Raw genomic sequence first — 21308 nt, 5'->3', positions numbered from 1 at the left:
AAAAGTTAAAAAATGACTCAATTCCTGACTTGAGTGAGTGACTGAGTGGGAGTTCAACATAGAAATGAGGAATAGCAGGTTTGAGAGAAATATTAGTAAGTTTGTTAATTTTAAATTAAAGAACTTGTGTAAAGATGAATACTTTCTCTACATTTTTTGTTCATGGTACTCTTAAATATTACTTTTTAAGGAATCTAGATGAAGAGAAAAACACATGATAAGAAGAAAAGTATTCTGATCATACTCACCGGTTATCTCACAGTTGTTATCTTCTGGATTCTTATTCCTAAAAATTAATAAGTAATTAAAAAATCTATACTCCAGACAATTACCAAGAATCCCAACAGTTGAAAGAGGAGGGAAGGTGAAATGTTTTCATAGGATGACTGGCAGAAAACTTCAAAGACATCTTTTAAAAAAGACTCTTCTAATAAGTGGGCTTCCCAGGTAGATCAGTGGTAAAAAATACACCTGCCAATGCAGGAGATGCCCTTGGAGATGTGGGTTTGATCCCTGGGTCAGGAAGATCCCCTGAAGAAGGAAATGGCAACCCACTTCATTATTCTTGCCTCAAAACTCTTATGGACAGAGAAGCCTGGCACGCTACAGTCCACAGGGACGCAAAGAATTGGACATGACTTAGCAACTGAGCACAGCTAATTTGGCAGAAAAAATTCCAAGGCAATTAAAGGAACTTACCATTAAATTTTTTTAGAAATTTAAATATCAAGAACACCATAAAAATATGCTTAACATATGCGCTTGCTTTTTCTTTCCTTTTTTTTTTTTCTTAAATTTTTTGGCTGTGACTCGTGGCTTGCAGGATCTTAGCTCCTCAACCGAGGATTGAACTCATGCCCCCTGCAGTGGAAGCATGGAGTCCTAACCACTGAACATCAGGGAATTCCCTTTTTTTGGGAAAAGAATGATCTTTAAAGCAGCTCATTTTCTAGGAAAAAAAGGTAAGTAAAATGAAATAACCCAAATGTCCATCAATGAGGAGCTGACTAAACACTGGTGCTGACATACAGCATATTATAAAAGACTGAGGTAGATCTATATGTAACAACATGGAAAATGTTACAAGACATTAAGTGATCCCATTTTTGTCTTTTTTTTTTAAAGCTAAAGATTAACATGTAGTTAGATATATATATATAAAATTTCTGCAAGGACATCCAAAATTATCAATAGTGTTTATCTGTGAGAAGCCTGAGTAATATAGCCTAGAGATTTTTCTGTATAAGTATATACAGAGAATCTTTTCCTTCCAGCTCAACTCTAGTCAATTACATGGAAAAACTGGTATTTATTTAACCAACCTCTTAGTGATAGACCTTTAGAATCTTTCGTATCTTACATGAAATCTCTGTGTCAAAGAGCATGTGAAGTTAAAATTTGGAATAACACTGCCAATTGTCTTCTACAGTATATGCTCAGATGCTTAGTCATGTCTGACTCTTTGTGACTCCACGGACTGTAATCCAACAGGGATTCTACAGGTGAGAATACTGAAGTGGGGTAGCATTTCATTCTCCAGAGGATCTTCCCGACCCAGGGATCAAACTCAAGTCTCTTGTGTCTCTTGCACTGGCAAGCAGATTCTTTACCAGTAGTGCCACCTGGGAAGCCCTCTATAATATTTACCTACTAGCAATGAGTGACTTTTTACCTAGATTCTTAATTGATTAGGTAAACATTATATCTCAATATAGCCTAAGTTATAGTTCTCTAAAGAGGAAGATAAACATCTTTCCATCTGTTCAAGTTCTATGGCTATTTAATTTTTGAACTAATATTATAATAAGAAAAACATTTAATGAAAAAAATCTGAAGACCTGGTATTTATTGTTTTCCACTAGCGGATGTATTTTAAGGATTTACATATGAAAGTAGAATGTTTCATCCCTCATAAGAGGATAAGCTATACTGAACAGCCATAGCAGTATATTAAATTATTATGTTAATAACATGTTTTGAGAATTAATCCTAAGTATTACACAAAAGGGAATTAAAATAAAAAACAAAAAGAACATTAACTTTAAAAACACTTTTAAATAATAGGAATAAACAACATTAAAGTATAATTTGCATCACACTTTTCTTACTTACTGTATAAATAGGATATTTTCTCCTGCTTCTGTTTCTATAAATAGAGAAAAGGTTATTAAAGTTTTTCAAAAATACAGTAATAAAGTATTAGAAAAACTACATAAGGACATTAACAACAATAAAAAAATACTAATGCTGCACCTTACATTAGGCCCCTCACAGCTCAAGTTACATTTTTTAAGCAATAAGATAGATATTAAGTTATACCAGTTATCTGGTTACATAACCACAGCATAATCAGACTTAGTAGGGGTTGCAGAACAAATTTACCTGAAATTTCTGACTTTTTCACTATTTTCATATTAGACTCTGTCTGGAATATTCTAGAAAAGAAAATAAACATTACTGAAAATCTGCAAGTTTTATTTTTTTTTGACTTAACTGCACGGCTTGTGGGATCTCAGTTCGCCCACCAGGGGTTGAACTCAGGCCACAGCAGTGACAGTCTGGAATCCTAATCCCTAGGCAACCAGGGAACTCCCCCAAATCTTCAAATTCTAATTAGAACACTATGATGTTAATTTACAATATGTTTTGAGATAAGTAAGATAAATCTTTCTGATTGATTTATAAAACTTCACAGAACCTCAGTAGTAAAACCAAGTAAGAATACCACATAACAAAATCTATAGGCCAACCTCATATATGAATATTAGTGCAGAAAACCCAAAATATTGGCAAACTAACTCTAGCAAAGTTATCTTTATGATTAAACTGGATTTATCCCAGGAATGCAGAGATAATGCAACATCCAAAAATTTATTTTATCATATTAAAGATTAAACTACTAAAAACTCTTATTTCAATAATTGCTCTAAAAGCGTTTACAATTCCCATTCTTGTTTAAAAACAAAACCCTCAACATTGTGAATCAACTATATTCCAATAAAAATCAAAAAACAAAACCAAAAATCTGCAACAATAAAGTTAGATTTACCCAATAATACAGAGAGGATAGGCATACTAATTTTAACAAATGTAAACAGGTTGAACTACCCTATTAAAAATGGTTACTGACTAAATTTTTAAAAATTTTAAACTCAGTCTACAACCTGCAAGTTACAAATTAAAATATTCCACAGCTGAAAAATTACCTATGAACAAACAACAGAAAAGTGAAGATAACTATGAAGTAATTAAGTTTCATAGCAAAAAAGTATTAGAACTAAATAGGTTGCTATTATACACTAAAAGGAAAGTTATCAATGAAAACTTACAATGAATAACCCAATTTACATGTAAAAAGTCAGAGGAAAAAAAATGAAAGAAATACAAACAAGAAAATGCAGAAACATATTTAGATACCTCAAGATCCAAATTTTTATTTTTTACTGAAGTACAGTTGATTTACAATGCTGTGTCAGTGTCAGGTGCACAGCAGCGTGAATCAATTATATATATACACCTATATACATATCTACTTCCTTCTTTTAAGATTCTTTTCCCATATAGGCCATTATAGAGTATTGAGTAGAGTTTCTTGTGCTATACAGCACGTTATTATTAGTTATCTATTTTATATATAAGATCAAAATCTTGGAATACTACATATTAAGTAGGTAAAGAGTAAGTTGTAAATGTATAAAACATATTTACTAAATAAAGCATATTTAGCAAACATATGGAGACACTTAACTGAAATTGTAAAATAGTTCTTTCCTCCATTTTCCTGTAAATTTATCTTAATTATATTATCCCTTGCTCTCTCATTTTTTTCAACCTATATAGTATCTATGATATAGGGAAAGCTTTCAAAGGTACAATATGTTGCAAAAATTATTTATGAACCAAGAAAGACACATGCTTTAATAACAAAATTTTAAAAGTTCAATCACACAAATATTTAAAATATTTTTTTAATATTTAAAATATTTTCTTTAATATTGTCTAGGTAGATGAGGAAATAAAAAATAAAACATTTCAAAATGAGAAGAAAAAAAGCACAAATGAACAAAGTATAGAAAAAATAGTAATGACAAATAAAAACCAAATTAAAATAACTAAGATAATAAAATCAATCAAATCAGCTAAAATTAAGTGTTAAAATATAATCTTTATAGTGCCTGAGGAAAATAGGTACATTACTAAAGTTACTAAAACCAGTAACAAAAATGTAATGACTATGTAATTGCTGCTTCTTTTAAACTTGGGAATTCTACTTTGAGGAATATAATCCCAAGGAAGTAACTCAAAAGAAAAAAGGTTAATTTACACAAAAATATCTAACACAGTACAAATGCTTAACAGAAAACTTAAAATAGTTATTTTTACATTAATATTCAGTTCTAGTGGTAAAGAACCCCCCTGCCAATTCAGGAGACATTAAAAGATGAGGGTTCAATCTCTGAGTCAGAAAGATCCTCTGGAAAAGGGCATGGCAACCCACTCCAGTATTCTTGCCTGGAGAATCCCATGGACAGGGGAGCCTGGTGAGCTACAGTCTATAGGGTTGCAAAAAGCTGGACACGACTGAAGTGACTTAGCACGCAATTAAGTGAAATTACCCGTGTCCGATATCTCCTCAGAGAACTAAGTAAGATCTTGCAAGCCAACAAAACAACAACAAGAGCAGCAACAACATGTGAAGGAAAAGTCAGTCTGAAACAAAGTGGAGAAAATGAGTTATTAAATCAAACCTAGGCTGCAGTTATTCAGGGAGTATACAGGGAGTATACAAATAGACTCTTTTAAGACATGCAATAATAGGTGTGTATGCATCTACTGTGGAGGTAGATTCATTAGGTTTCATAGCCTGGTGCCTTTAAACATTCTGAATCATAACTAATAGTTCAGATTCATAACTAATAGTTCAGATTCCATGATCAGCAAGCCATATTTACAGTATAATTTACTTTCTTAGGTAGAATGCCTTTGAGGAATGTATTGATGTACTCATATAAGGCTTCTGGTTCATTTGATTTGTTTCTCACGATATATTTAGTAGTGAAATGAAGAAATGGTTAGTCACTCACTCGTGTCCGACTCTTTGCAGTCCCATGGACTGTAGCCTGCCAGGCTTCTCTATTCACGGAATTCTCTGCAAGAATACTGGAGTGGGTAGCCATTCCCTTCTCCAGGGGATATTCCTGACCCAGGGATTGAACCCAGGTCTCCTGTAATGCAGGCAGATTCTATACCATCTGATCTATCAGGGAAGCCCATATTTAGTAGTAGCATTCTTATTTATAAACAAATCTCTAGTGAATCTGTTTAATACAAGCCCATTTCTAAAAGATCCACCCAGTTTTGGTACAGGGGAAAAAAAAATCGGAGTCTGCAAAACCAAGTGCAGGATCTAGGAAGATAGTGGTAACTTCACCAAGGAATATACCACCAAGGGAAACCTACTGGCAGGCAATAGCTAGCCTTCCCTGGTAATATCAAATCTTATAATGTCTCTCCCATGCCCCACCCCTGGAATTCAATACATATAAAATATTGACAACACATGTTTATCCAGAAAGGCATTAATTGACTTACAGATAAAAGATGAACAGAAAAGAGCAACAAAACAATTAAAATTACTATCAGTCAACAACAACAAATTTATATTTCAGAAGGCACCTACTGTTTGGAACTACTCAGTTAACAGAAAGATGTCACACAGTGTCTGCTAAGAGGGAACTCCCTACTTCACCCCTTACCAACATCTACTTCCTCTAGGAAAAGAAGAAAACATTTTCCCAACAGCCCCACAACTGGCATCCTAGTGCATCCTAGTGCAAAATCTGGGCCTGGGCATCCTAGTGCAAAATCATGTTTTATGTGGCAACTGCAGAACTGAATTTCTTTAATCTGTCTGATCCTAAAGGTTTGTTAAGGTAAAGAATTCGGAGGAGACAGAGGAACAAATGAGGAATGGGAAACAATGCAGATTAAAGCCCAGGACTTTCCTAGAAGATTTCTGGACATGAAACAATCAAGTCTCATCCAAAACTGTTTAAATACAAGGTTAAATTGATCTAGGAGCTCATCTCACTATAGGCCAAGTTAAAGCAGTCTAAGTTATACAGAAAATAAAATAGTTTATCTTTATGATAGCTAAAAAGAGAGCCTATTTATAGAAAAACAGCTACCCTGGAATACCACTATATCCCCTCCTCCTCCACAGAAATGTCTTGAAAATAACTGGTTCAGGAATACCCAACATATTCAATGTTGAGGAAAAAGCATACAATCCATAAAGACACCAAAGATTAAAAGAAAGCAAAGCATAATATACTTTATTAATGTAAAAAAAAAAAAAAAACCTCAGAAAAATGTCCCAAAGATGATGAAAACTGTACGCACAGTTTGCTATGGATTTAAAAAGCATAACAAAGCAATCATCTCTCTGAAAGGCAGAAATGCAAGAACTCAAGGAAAAGATAAGTAGACAGAAAATGACACACAAAGAGATGAAATTAATGAAAGAAGCAGAAGAAAAAATACAATCACCAGCAGAAAGAAGGTGAAATTGAAAGAGACACAGAGTGAGTAACTACTTTGGAAAATATGATAAAGGACAGAAATATTTAACTAAACAAAGTAAAAGAAAATAAAAGGAATTAAGAGAGACTATAACACAGAAGAAAAGCAAAGATTATAAACATTATTTGTATTTATAAATTATTGAGTCCCTAGTGAAAAGGCAAAAAGATATGACACTGAAAGATGAACTCCCCAGGTTGACAGGTGCCCAATATGCTACTGGAGAAGAATGGAGAAATAACTCCAGAAAGAAAGAAGAGATGGAGCCAAAGCAAAAACAATGCCCAGTTGTGGATATAACTGGTGACGGAAGTAAAGTTCGATGCTGTAAAGAACAATATTGCATAGGAACCTGGAATGTTAGGCCCATGAATCAAGGTAAATTGGAAGCGGTCAAACAGGAGATGGCAAAAGTGAACATCGACATTTTAGGAATCAGTGAACTAAAATTCACCGGAAGGTGAATTTAATTCAGGTGAGTTTAATTCAAATGACCATTATATCTACTACTGTGGGCAGGAATCCCCTAGAAGAAATGGAGTAGCTCTCATAGTCAACAAAAGAGTCCAAAATGCGGTACTTGGGTGCAATATCAAAAATGATAGAATCATCTCTGTTTGAAGGCAAACCATTCAATATCACAGTAATCCAAGCCTATGCCCCAACCACTAATGCCGAAGAAGCAGAACAGTTCTACAACAACCTACAAGACCTTCTAGAACTAATACCAAAAAAAGATGTCCTTTTCATCATAGGGGACTGGAATGCAAAAGTAGGAAGTCAAGAGATACCTGGTGTAATAAGAAAGTTTGGGCTTGGAGTACAAAATGAAGCAGGGCAAAGGCTAACAGAGTTTTGCCAAGAGAACACACTGGTCATAGCAAACACCCTCTTCCAACAATGCAAGAGAAGACTCTACACATGGACATCACCAGACGGTCAATACCGAAATCAGATCGCTTATACTCTGTGGCAGAAGATGAAGACGCTCTATACAGTCAGCAAAAACAAGACCAGGAGATAACTGTGGCTCAAATCATGAACTCCTTGCAAAATTCAGACTTAAATTGAAGAAAGTAGGGAAAACCACTAGGCTATTCAGGTATGATCTAAATCAAATTCTTAATGATTACAGAGTGGAAGTGACAAACAGATTCAAGGAATTAGATTTGATACAGTACCTGAGGAACTATGGATGCAAGTTCGTGACACTGTACAGGAGGCGGTGATCAAGACCATCCCCAAGAAAAAAAATGCAAAAAGGCAAAATGGTTGTCTGAGGAGGTCTTACAAATAGCTGAGAACAGAAGAGAAGCGAATGGCAAAGGAGAAAAGGAAAGATATACCCATCCGAATGCAGAGTTCCAAAGAATAGCAAAGAGAGATAAGAAAGCCTTCCTCAGTGATCAATGCAAAGAAATAGAGGAAAACAATAGAAAGGGAAAGACTAGAGATCTCTTCAAGAAAATTAGAGATACTAAGGGAACATTTCATACAAAGATGGGCTCAATAAAGGACAGAAATGGTATGGACCTAACAGAAGCAGAAGATATTAAGAAGAGGTGGCAAGAATACACAGAAGAACTGTACAAAAAAGATCTTCATGACCCAAAAAACCACGATGGTGTGATCACTCACCTAGAGCCAGACATCCTGGAATGTGAAGTCAAGTGGGCCTTAGGAAGCATCACTACGAACAAAGCTAGTAGAGGTGATGGAATTCCAGTTGAGCTATTTCAAGTCCTACAAGATGATGCTGTGAAAGTGCTGCATTCAATGTGCCAGCTAATTTGGAAAACTCAGCAGTGGCCACAGGACTGGAAAAGGTCTGTTTTCATCCTAATCCCCAAAGAACGGCAATGCCAAAGAATGTTGAAACTACTGCACAATTGCACTCATCTCACAAGCTAGCAAAGTAATGCTCAAAATTCTCCAAGCAAGGCTTCAACAGTACGTGAAAGAGAACTTCGAGATGTTCAAGCTGGATTTTAAAAAGGCAGAGAAACCAGAGATCAAATTGCCAACATCTGTTGAATCATAGAAAAAGCAAGAGAGTTCCAGGAAAACATCTACTTCTACTTTAGTGACTACACCAAAGCCTTTGACTGTGCGGACCACAATAAACTGTGGGAAATTCTTAAAGAGATGGAAACACCAAACCACCTTACCTGCCTCCTGAGCAATCTGTATGCAGGTCAAGAAGCAATAGTTAGAACTGGTAATGGAACAACAGCCTGGTTCCAAATTGGGAAAGGAGTATGTCAAGGCTGTATATTGTCACCCTACTTATTTAACTTATATATAGAGTATATCATAAGAAGTGCAGGCTGGATGAAGCACAAGCTGGAATCAAAATTGCTGGGAGAAACATCAATAACCTCAGGTATACAGATGACACCACCCTTATGGCAGAAAGTGAAGAAAAACTAAAGAGCCTCTTATGAAAGTGAAAGAGGAGAGGGGAAAAGTTGGCTGAAAATTCAACATTCAGAAAACGAAGATCATGGCATCTGGTCCCACCACTTCATGGCAAATAGATAGGGAAACAGTGGAAACAGTGACAGACTTTATTTTGGGGGGCTCCAAAATCACTGATGGTGACTGGAGCCATGAAATTAAAGGACATTTGCTCCTTGGAAGAAAAGCTATGACCAACCTAGATAGTATATTAAAAAGCAGAGATATTACACTGCCAACAAAGGTCTGTCTGGTCAAAGCTATGGTTTTTCCAGTAGTCATGTATGGATGTGAGAATTGGACTACAAAGAAAGCTGGGTGCCAAAGAATTGATGCTTTTGAACTGTGGTGTTGAAGATTCTTGAGAGCCCCTTGGACTCTCAAGGAGATCCAACCAGTTCATCCTAAAGGAAATCAATACATTTGAATCAGTTCTAATGAGATGGATGAAACTCATTGGATGTATAATGGATGGAGCCCATTATACAGAGTGAAGTAAGCCAGAAAGATAAACACCAATACAGTATACTAATGCATATATATGGAATTTAAAGAGATGGTAATGATAACCCTTTATGCAGGACAGAAAAAGAGACACAGATGTATAGAATAGACTTTTGGACTCTGTGGGAGAAGGTGAGGGTGGGATGATCTGAGAGAATAGCATTGAAAACGTTTATTATCAAGTGTGAAACAGATTGCCAGCCCAGGTTGGATGCATGAGACAAGTGCTCGGGGCTGGTGCACTGAGAAGACCCAAAGGAATGGGATGGGAAGGGAGGTGGGAGGGAGGATCAGGATGGGGAACACATGTAAATCCATGGCTGATTCATGTCAATGTATGGCAAAAACCACTACAGGACTGTAAAGTAATTAGCCTCCAACTAATAAAAATAAATGAAAAAGTAAAAAAAAAAATAAATAAAGGAAATCAGTCCTGAATATGCACTGAAATGACTGATGCTGAAACTTAAGCTCCACCACTTTGGCCACCTAATGTGAAGAACTGACTCATTTGAAAAGACCCTGATGCTGAGAAAGATTGAAAGCAAAAGGAGAAGGGGACAACAGAGGATGAGATGGTTGTATGGCATCACCAACTGGATGGACATGAGTTTGAGCAAGCTTCAGGAGTTGGAGATAGACAGGGAGGCATGGCGAGCTGCAGTCCATGGGGTCACAAAGGGTCATACACAACTGAGCGACTGAAGTGAACTGAATGAAATTTACATAATGGAATAGGAAAAATATTAAAAGGTTGATTCAAGATTCAAGACCCAAAGCAGTCAAAATGAAGATGCATTGTAGTAAAGTCAATAAACATCAAAGATAAGAAAAGACTCTCCTCTGACTTGTTCATAGAAACATTCAATGCTAAAGAACAGAACCACATTCACAAGTTCTTTAAAGAGAAAGTGAATTGAAGATTTTATATTCAGCTAAACTGTCAAGTATAATGACTGTAACTGACAGTTTGAGTACCTAAGAACTCAGACAATATTGTTCCAATGAGCCCTCAAACATTAAGGGAAAAAGCTTCAACCAACCAAGAGATAATTAGGGCAACTATAGTGACAGAACTGACATGAACAATTAAATATAATAGAACTGATACGCAAATCTGACAGATTCCCTAATGTCAAATACCCAGAGAGAGAAAGAGAGAGAGATACGAGAGAGGGAAGAGGAAAAAGAGACATGATAAATATTTCAAAAAAAAATTAAGAAAGGAATGAGGACGGGGGAAAAATGAGAGGAAGAAGTAGGCTAACTACCTCATCCTTTATAAATGCCAAAGGATATCATATAAAACAATGAAGTTTTAACTGAAGTTTAAGCATACTAAATAGTACAAGGAAGGGAGGGAACAAACTAACTTTACAATTGCTCATACATGGTCAGACAATATAAAAAGGTGTACTACAAATATGAAAGCAAAAATCTAGCAGAGACAGAATCTTAATAGCAGTCTAGGTAGAATTTGAATCAAAAAGCAATAAACAAAGCAAAGATGATTAGTTTGTAATGCCAGAAAGTACAATCTTAAATGAAGATTAACAATGATAATATGCACCAATGAACACAGAATAAACATTTACAGAGAAAAACTACTGAATAAAGAGAGTTAGAGTGGCATGCACTACCAATTAGAGACAAATTTACCTGTCATAATTCATGGAAATTAGAGTGACTGAAACTATACAAGATTAAAGAAGACCCAAATAATAAAAGGTAGAGAATAGATAGAATTGATATGCCAAATTCTACACCCTAATATTCAAAATATTATCTTCTTTTTCAAGTACTTATGGATCATTCACAAAAGTTGATCATATATAAGATCACACAGACAATGTCAATAAAAATCAAAATAATACAGATTAGCATTTTCTCACTACAATATAACTGAAAATGACCACAAAATGCCTTTACTAGATATGAATTTTAAAATTCTCAAATAACTCTTCAGTGAGGAAATACAAACATATTGATGAGCATCAAGAAAATAATCATAAAAATACTACATGCAAGAATCACATTAAATCAATAACTAAGGGAGAAGTGGCATCTTCATGACATTACACCTTTTTATTTAGGGAGCTGTCTGCATTTGCTCAGTTCTTCTTTTGTTTCCTGGCCACACCAGGGAATTCCCTGTATAGTTCTTCACTTAGTGTCCTTCAGTGATGTTTTATTCTTTATATGCTATTATTATTAAATTTACAGCAACAAAATGTAATATAAAGAAAAAAAGACATTTATCTTCCAATTATTATTATGTAGGAAATATATTAAAATTTTTATAACTCCATTTTTTTTCTCTATTTTTGTTGTTTAGCACCTCAAAAAAAAATGTTAAATAACAGCAGTGAAACATAGTTGTTTTCCTTCTGGACTTTAAGAGGGGATGCTTTCAGTGTTTCTTTTAAGCATAACAGACTTTTAAATAACAATTTTCTAACATCTATCTAATTGACACACCAATTATCCAAATCAGTTAGTACCAACATATTTGGTGTTAACACACAAAAAAGTATTACCTGTAACATTTATTTTTTTCAACTTACTTTATAGTATCTGCAAAGCTGACTCGACGAGAGTTTTTCTTATTTCTCAAAGCATTGGATTCCTAAGGGCAGAGAATGTATGGTAAGTTCTTAATGAAACCAGTAAGAAGTATGTCTCCAAGAGTATGATAAGACAGGCAGCAGGTCTTATTTTAAATTAATGTGATATTATTAATTTTGATAATCTGATCCTTCAAAAAATTCCAATACAGAAGCACTTAATGTGAACATGATTTTCAATGTGAATGATAATAAGCTCACTGACACAAACAAAATCAATATATTGATTACTGTCCTTAACCTTTTCTCTCTCCTTTAAATAAATGATAATTTCCAGTAGAAGAAAGACTGGAAACAAAACAAGTGATATATTGAATATCATGGTAACCTTACTAAACTATTTTTAAGATTAAAAGAATTTTTTAAATTGTGGTAATATACAATTAACATAAAATCATTTTAAAATTTTTTAATTTTATTATGGTAAGAACACTTGATACGATCTACTCTCCTAACAGATTTTTAAGTGTATAATACAATGTTGTTAACTATAGACATAGTATTATACAGTGAATTTCTAGAATTCATTCATCATGTATAACTTTATGCCCAGTGATTGGCAATTCTTCATTTTCCTCTCCTTTCACTCCCTGACAACCACTCCCCTCCTCTCTGATTCTATGAATGTGACTATTTTGGACATTGCATATAAGTGGAATCACGGAGTTTTTGTCCTTCTGTGAGTATTTTACTTAACATACTCAAGCCTCTTTTAACAGTTTTTAAGTGTACGCTTCAGTACTGTTACATACATCTATATGGTTGTGTAACCAATCCCCAGAAATCTTTTCATCTTGCAAAACTAAAACTATACTCAACAAACAACTCCCTCATATGCTCCAACCTCCCCACAACCACAATTTTACTTTCTGTTTCTATGAATCTGACTACTCCAGGTAATTCATAAAAGTATTTGTCTTTTGTGGCTTTTTTTTCCTTTCTTTTAACATCATGTTCTCAGAGTTCATCCACATTGTAGTATGTATCAGAATTACCTTCTTAAGGCTGAATAATATTCCATTAATACCACCTTTTGTTTATCTATTCATCTGTCAATGGATTCTGGGTTGCTTCCACCTTTTGGCTACTATGAATAACACTGCTATGAACAGTGGTGTACATCTCTTCAAGACTCTGCTTTTAATTCTTTGGGGTATATACCCAGAAGTGGAACTGCTGGATCATATGGTAAATCTATTTTAATTTTTGGAGGAATCATTATTTTCTATAGCAGCTGCACCATTTTACATTCCCACCAATAGTACATAAGGGTACCAATTACTCTACATCCTAGCTGACTGTTGTTATTTTTTGTTCTTTTAATAGTAGCCATCCTAACAGATATGAATTGATATCTTACTGTGGTTTTGACTTGCATTTCCCTAATGATTAGTGATCTGAACATATTTTCATTATAGTATTTTTATTTTCCTTCATTTTCCTTAACAAGGATGAACATTTTTACTCATATAGATACCAAACACAAAACCAAATGAAATTCATAGAGAATTTTACTTTCCTAATTCTGGATTTCCTAATGCTCTGGATACCTGAGCATAAATCTTTTTACAAAGAATCAAGAATGTTCATCCTCTCTGTTAAGATCCTGGCAGACACCACAGGTGGCCTTGAACTTAATAACAACAACAATACGGACATAATAAATACTAATGTATTCCTTACCTTTTAAAAAAACCCTGAAATTTGTGTGGTATATTAGAAAGAGCACTAAAGAGATTACAGCTCCAATTTGAAGTCTGCCACTAACTGTGTGGGGTTAGACAAAACATTTAACCTCTCTGGACCTCCTATTTCTTATTTATAAAATTAAGGAATAAGATTCAAGATTACTATTGAGGTCCTGTTGGTTTTAAAGCTCTATGAATCTATGGATCCATTATTTACTCATTCAAACATTCATTAAACTAAAAAAAAAAAAAAAAAAAAAACCACACACACCAAATCCCATGCTGAGTGACAGCAAAAGAAAGGTAAAGGAAACAATACAGTCCCTACTCTACTGGGGATTAACGGTAACACAGACATTAAAACAAAAATTTACACAAATATAAAATAAAAATGTAATAAGTGATATGAATAAAAACTACATTAAAAAATAATAATTTAGCCTGAGAGTTATGGATGATTTCTGTGAGGAAGTACATTTAAGTTGAGATCTGAAGGATTAGTTAGTAGTCAGATGAAGAATTGAACAGAAGGAAAGCATTCGATTCAGATCATGTGCAAAGGCTTGATATATTTGAGAAATAGAAAAATTTATTTATAGAGGCTAAAGTAGGGTAAGCACTCAGAATTAAATGGTCTCCAAAGCTATCCACATTTCATCATTCAACAAAATATACTGAAAGTGTATTATATAGCACATATAATACACTAAAAAAACACACAACAAAGTTAATCTCAAGAGAGTTCTTAATTTATAACAGACATTAGTAAACAACTACAACAGAATATGTTAAGGGATGATTTTCTGAGAGAAGTGACACCGAAGTTGAGTCTTAGAGATCAAACGGGAATCATGGGGTAAAGAGGACTACAAATATATGATAAACCAAGTATGATAAAATATTAATTGTAGAATCTAGGTAATAACTATATGAACATTCACTACAAAATTCTTTCTACTTTTCAGTGTTTGGAAAATTTTTTAATAAAATACTGGCAGGTAAATGAAGGATGAGGGACTAGCCATCTTAACAGAGGTAATATCACATATAAATACCCGCAGCCTTGACAGTTCATGTCTGTTTGGGGAATGGTAAGCAATTCTGAAGGGTGAGATACATGTATGGAGTGACAAGAAGTCTGGGAAAGTAAATAGGGGTTAAAAATCAAGAGTGCCAGGTTGCTCAAATGTCTGGATTATAACCTGAGGGCCATGGAATGCTTACTTGTACATATTCAACTGAGAATCATTTATGGTGCTCTCCCTTCAATAGCTAGCAAATTTTCGACTTATTGAAAGTATCACTGAAAATAATCTATGATGCATTTTGTACCAGAAACTTACCTGAATAGTTTCATTACCATTTCCACCTCTGAGGTCCTGAAGAGGACTCCTTGGGGGTTTCAAAATCTAGAAGAGAAATATTTAAGAAAGTCTGCTATTATCTATTATTATTTCATGATATAACTTGAAATCACTTCAAGTTATATCATGAGCAGAAAGGAAGAGATGATAAACTTCCTGTAGAAACCTCTAAAACACCACAAATTCATACTGCTTTGTACTTTGTGGCTGTTTTAAATATTTGGCTCCATTCCCTTCTCCTTGCCTATATTTCCCAGTTATTTTGCTGACTCTCATCCCATGTGGTCTGTGTAAAACTCTACTTCAGCTCCAGGGTTCAACAGGTAACCTGGGGCCAAGATCAATCTGTACAAACATTCTTTCATCAATAGTGGCTGGTTTAGGAATGAGGACTTGACCCATATCAAAATAATAGAGCCAACATGATTCAACCTTGAGTATTCTGGGTTTATTTATTTACTTTTTAATCCTGAGAAAACAGACACTATTTTTTATGTAGAACTTGAACCTGGAAGTTGGGAGAGCTAGCTGTACTGTGGTAATAAAAGAGAGAGAGCTGTTCATTACCCAGAGGAAGAGATTAGAGTATAAAAATGAAAGGAAATCAAGTACTAATTGGGTCCAGTACTTTCACCATAAGTGTCCTTGCACAGACATCTGTCCGACAAACACTTTTGCTGTATAACTAATCGACCAGAAGGCAATTTTGCTATAAAAGATAAAAGAGGGACATTAAAAAGGACATAATGAAACATGAAAAAATGAACAACAAAGTTAAAGACTTTACTGAAAAATATAGAATACTTGAATACATTTAAAATGTGTGTAAATTCATGGCAATACTGCATAAATAACAGATTTTACTTTGTGGGTTATACCTAAGCACTTGCCTTTTATCTTTTGCTCATAGTATATTTAATACATTTAAAAAAATTTTTGATTCATTCTTTTCATTTGGCATCGCAGTTTTTCACTAAAATTTCTTCTACTAAGATAGGTTATCAGTTTTCAAACACTAGGATACATATCTGTAACTGTGCTTTGTATTGTGTTATAAAACCCTTCCATGATGATAATACTGCTGCCAATTAATAATGTAGCAAGAGTGCCTGTGGCAAAGACACTTATGGCGAAAGTACCACAGAACCACTGGTGCTATTGTTGGAACCCCTTGTCAGTTAACTTGTGCCTAATATCATCCCTATCTTTGGATTTTTTTCAATTTTATAACTCAAAAAGTTTTGTGCTTAAATAGATTTTAGCTGGATTATTTTGTGTTTTGCTGCAGCTCTGTACAGTATTTTTTAAGAATTTTTTAAACAGCTTTATTAAAGAATAATTTACATAGAACACAACGTATTAAATTACCATGAAATCCATAAAATAGGAATTTTAGTATATCTACAGAATTGTGTAATCAGGTAAAATATTTGAGTCTTTATCCAGAGAGTAATAGAAGCCAGGAGGGTTGGGATGATGATGCCATTCAAAATTACTGTCGTATAGGGAGGCAGGAGGGGGGATCGGGATGGGGAACACATGTAAATCCATGGCTGATTCATGTCAATGTATGGCAAAAACCACTAAAAAAAATAAAATAAAATAAATAAAGTCACAGGAAAAAAAAAAAAACTACTGTCATATATAGTCATCAATCAATAAAAGGTAACAATAGCTCAAATAAGTGTTTCTTACTGAAGAATGTCGTCTTCCAACAGGTCTCTCCACATTGCCACTGAAAAAGGGGAAAAAAATTTACATACGCAGCGGTAAAAGACTGAATTCTAAAACCCATCATTACAATATCCCTTCCATGCTTATAAATCAGTTATCACTTTCACTTAATAAAATTTATATTACAAGACTTAAATTCAGTATTTAGGAAGTCAGCATTTTAAAATATATATGGTATATCATACAACTATTTCCTGAAAAACAATCAGTACAACATAGTTTACCATATAAATATAAGTACGATTATAAATGGACTTAAAAAAAAAAAAAAAGAAAAAAAAAAAAGAAAGGTAATTCTCTGGTGGTCCAGTGATCAGGGCTCTGAGCTTCCACTGCAGGAAGCATGGGTTCAATCCCTGGTCAGGGAACTAAGAGTCTATAAGAAGCAGTATGGGCTTAAAAAAAAAAACCCAAAAGATAAATGGATCATAAATCAAAAGCCTCTAGCTCTGGTTTTACTGCTGTGTGATTTTTAGACCAGGTTTTGAATACTGAAAAAGCCAAACAGATAACTGAGCAGATGTTAAGAAAAATAAGTGGTGGTGAGACTAAAGAGAGTTCCTTCCTGCCTGGTTTGATCATTACAGCTACTATGTACTCCACTAGGTTAGTTGTTGCCAAGCAAGAATATGAGCCCAGTGTCATAACACTTGATTTTTTCAGAAAAAACTGAAAATCTAACTGTTGTATGAAATTTTGGCAACTAATTCAAAAATTAAAAAACAATGTTTAAACAATATTTTTCTTTGTCATATACACATATGTTTATAGGCTGTAAACAGTCGCTAGTTTGTGATGCCAACTTTAGACAAATCATTTCCTTGGGCCTCAATTTTCTCATCCTTAAACTGAAGAGATGGGAGGTAGTCTCTAAATCCGTCTCAATTTTGACTCTAGACTAGAGTTTATACAAAGATATGACAAGAAGTGCTGTTATTCTGTAACATTTACTTCTTTTTCCTGGAGCAGACTGGGAAAACATTTCAGAAGTTATCAATATGTCTTACCAATTGGAAAAATATCTTTCTCTGATAAGGAGTTAATGTTTTTAGCTGCATTTCAAGAACTTACTTTTCTTCATTAGCCTCTGAAGACATCCCATCCATTTTTGAAGAAAAATTTTTCTGTAACAAATACACAATAAGAGAAAAGGTGAGAAAAAAAGAAGAGAAACTGTAATGAATGAAGAGATTAAGAACAAAACTGTGATTTTAGGATTACTTTCTGTGAGAGAGCCAAAAAAAGAAGGAAAAATTTTCATTATAGGAATATGAAATATGAAAAATTTTGAGGACCTTTACACTACTCTGTTATAATTACCACTCTTGGAAAATTCTCATATTCAAGATGAAATCAGTGACTAATACTGATTGGGATGATATGGACTTTAATGCTTCAAATAAAAATCTGTCCTAGTTTATAGGAGTTTATGGATTACATAATAATTCAATCTCAAAATGTAGTCAATCAGCCATCAAAATACAGCTTAATAAAACCTGCACAAAATGCATATTAATCTTATGAAAATTTAACTTTACTAAGCAAAAAAAAAAAAAACATAAAAAATCACACTGTAAACACTGTAATTGGGACTTCCCTAGTGGTGGGTGAATAAGATCTGCCTGCCAATGCAAGGGTCACGGGTTTAATCTCCGATCCAGGAAAACTGCACATGCCGCTGAGCAGCTAAGCACATGTGCCACAACTATTGAAGCCCAGGCACTCTAGGGCTTGCAAGCTACAACTACTGAAGCCCGTGAGCTTACAGCCTGTGCTCTGCAAAAGAAGCCATCGCAATGGGAAGCCCATGCACCATAATGAAGAAAAGCTCCCATTCACCTCGCAAAGCAACTAAGACCAGTGCAGCCAAAAAAATCAATCAAACGGCAAAATTATATAAAAAAATAAACTGTATTTGATTATGCTTAAAATCCCACTCAGTGAGTCTCTATCTGTCTTGGAAAGAGTGTGAAAAAGATGCATAACCTGAAGTTTCTTTAATTGGCCTTAGCTCCTACCTATCCGTAAACTATATTATCACTTTATGCATTTTAACTTTAGAACTGTACTCCTGGGTAAGAAAAAATTCCATTGCAGATTTCAAAAAACAGAGTATCTAGACAATCTGATTCAAAATTGAGAAAAGAATACAACAAGGCTATATATTATCACCCTGCTTATTTAACTTCTATGCAGAGTAATTCATGAAAAACCCTAGGCTGGATGAATCACAAGCTGGAATCAAGATTTTTTGGGAGAAATACCAACAACCTCAGATATGCAGATGATACCACTCTAATGGCAGAAAGATGAACTAAACAGCCTCTTGATGAAAGTGAAAGAGGAGAGTGAAAAGGCTGGCTTAAAACTCAACATTCAAAAAACAAAGATCATGGCATCCAGTTTCATCACTTCATGGTAAATAGAAGGGGAAAAAATAGAAACAGTGACAGATTTTATTTTCTTGGGCTCCAAAATCAATGCAGATGGTGACTGCAGCCACGAAATTAAAAGATGCTTGCTTCTTGGAAGAAAAGCCATGACAAACCTAGACAACATATTAAAAAGCAGAGACATCACTTTGCTGACAAAGGTTCATACAGTCAAAGCTATAATTTTTCCTGTAGTCATGAACTGATGTGAGCGGTGGACCATAAAGAAAGCTGACTGCTGAAGAGCTGATGCTTCTGAATTGTGCTGCTGGAGAAGATTCTGGAGAGTCCCTTGGAAAGCAAGGAGATCAAATGAGTCAATCCTAAAGGAAATCAATCCTGAATATTCACTGGAAGGACTGACGCTGAAGCTGAAGTTTGGGATGCAAAGAGTTGACTCATTGGAAAATATCCTGAGGCTGGGAAAGACTGAAGGCAAAAGGAGAAGGAAGTGGAGAAGGATGAGATGGTTAGATAGCATCACTTATTCAATGGACATGAATCTGAGCAAACTCTGGGAGGTAGTGGAGGATGGAAGAGCCTGGTGTACTGCAGTCCATGGGGTAGAAAAGAGTTGGACATGACTTGGCGACTGAACAGCAACAACAACCATAATACTAAATTAATATCATATACATAAACTCTCAGGATCAATGTTTGTACACTTTTGTCAATACATAAAAAACCGAAACAAAAAACCAAACAGATGCTTAAAAGATATCTTATTTTACATGTTTTCATCATATATAACAGAAGCCAAATTAAAGAACAAAACTCCATAATGAACCTGAACCTGAAGTAAAAGTCTGCTTATTTTTCAGTATCAATTTATTTAATTAGCTGTTAATATAAGTATATAAGGCAATGGGAATCACCTAGGATTTGATCTCTGACTCTCTCCTTTTGTCTTCCATCACTTTCTCAGCCTGTTTATCCATTTTTCTGGTTTTAGTTATCTCTTGTTCACAGATTATAGCCATATCTACTTAAAATAATATTTTTAATTTAAAGTTTTAAGATAATACATACTATCCTCTTTCCCAGAAGCAATTAGCTCCACTACTTTAATTATTTTGTTTTAAAGAAAACTCTCTTACCTGCAACCATCTCCATCTCATACACAGACACTCTATATCCAGATATATATAGTACAACAAAGTAATGATTACATGCTAATTTTACTACAATAAATATAAGGTCCTAAAAAAAATAAAAATAGCAAAAAGAAGCAATTTGTGAAAAGAAGAATGTATCATGGCCATGTTAGTTATATTCCAGAAATGCAAAATTGGTTCAACATTAGAAAATCAATTTTAAAATTTACTATCCTAACAGATTAAAAGGGAAAAATCATAAATTATCTCAACAGATTAAAAAAAGTTTGACAATTTTTAACATCCTTTCAAATAAAAAAAAACTAGCAAACTAGGAATAGGAAGTAAATTCCTTACTCTAACAAACAGCATCTATTTTAAAAACAGCAAACATCAACTTAAGAGTAAAACTGAAAACTTTTCAAGATCAACCAAGTATGATAAATGTTTCCACTTCTATTCAATCTAGCACTAAGTCTTAGTAGTTCTATTTCCAATATATATCCCAAATTCATTCCCTTGTATCTTCAGTGCCACCACCATAATTCAAGCTGCCCTCATCTCTCAAGTAGAATATTACAATTTCCATCTCACTGGTCTTCCTACTTTCACTCTTATCCCCCTGAAGTCCTTTCTCCACATAGTAGGCAGTTATCTTCTTAAACATAAATCACCTTTAAGATATTCCCTAAGTAAAACCCCTTAAAAGCTGACCATTGTACTGAAAATAAACTCTTTACCAGGACCTACAAAGCTTTACAAGATCTGGATCCTGCTTGCCTCTCAGACTTCATACTTAAATCTCATATCACTGTGTCTCGTTCTATGC

At 34.3% G+C, this 21308-nt stretch overlaps 1 protein-coding gene across 1 annotated transcript in view; it reads right to left on the bottom strand.

Annotated features, from left to right (window-relative positions):
• Positions 1–21308, bottom strand: part of KNL1 (kinetochore scaffold 1) — a 63618-nt gene that overhangs the window by 37703 nt on the left and 4607 nt on the right. The window contains 7 exon segments of the mRNA XM_065940923.1: positions 249–286; positions 2113–2146; positions 2383–2435; positions 12108–12169; positions 15199–15264; positions 16915–16954; positions 18025–18077. Of these exon segments, the coding sequence (XP_065796995.1) occupies positions 249–286; positions 2113–2146; positions 2383–2435; positions 12108–12169; positions 15199–15264; positions 16915–16954; positions 18025–18059 (328 nt within the window). The 5' untranslated portion in view covers positions 18060–18077.

Source organism: Muntiacus reevesi, chromosome 7 (genome assembly GCF_963930625.1).
Source record: "Muntiacus reevesi chromosome 7, mMunRee1.1, whole genome shotgun sequence".
NCBI classification, from domain to species: domain Eukaryota; kingdom Metazoa; phylum Chordata; class Mammalia; order Artiodactyla; family Cervidae; genus Muntiacus; species Muntiacus reevesi.
Note: the sequence above shows the minus strand (reverse complement) of the source record. Positions and strands in the feature narration are given on the sequence as shown.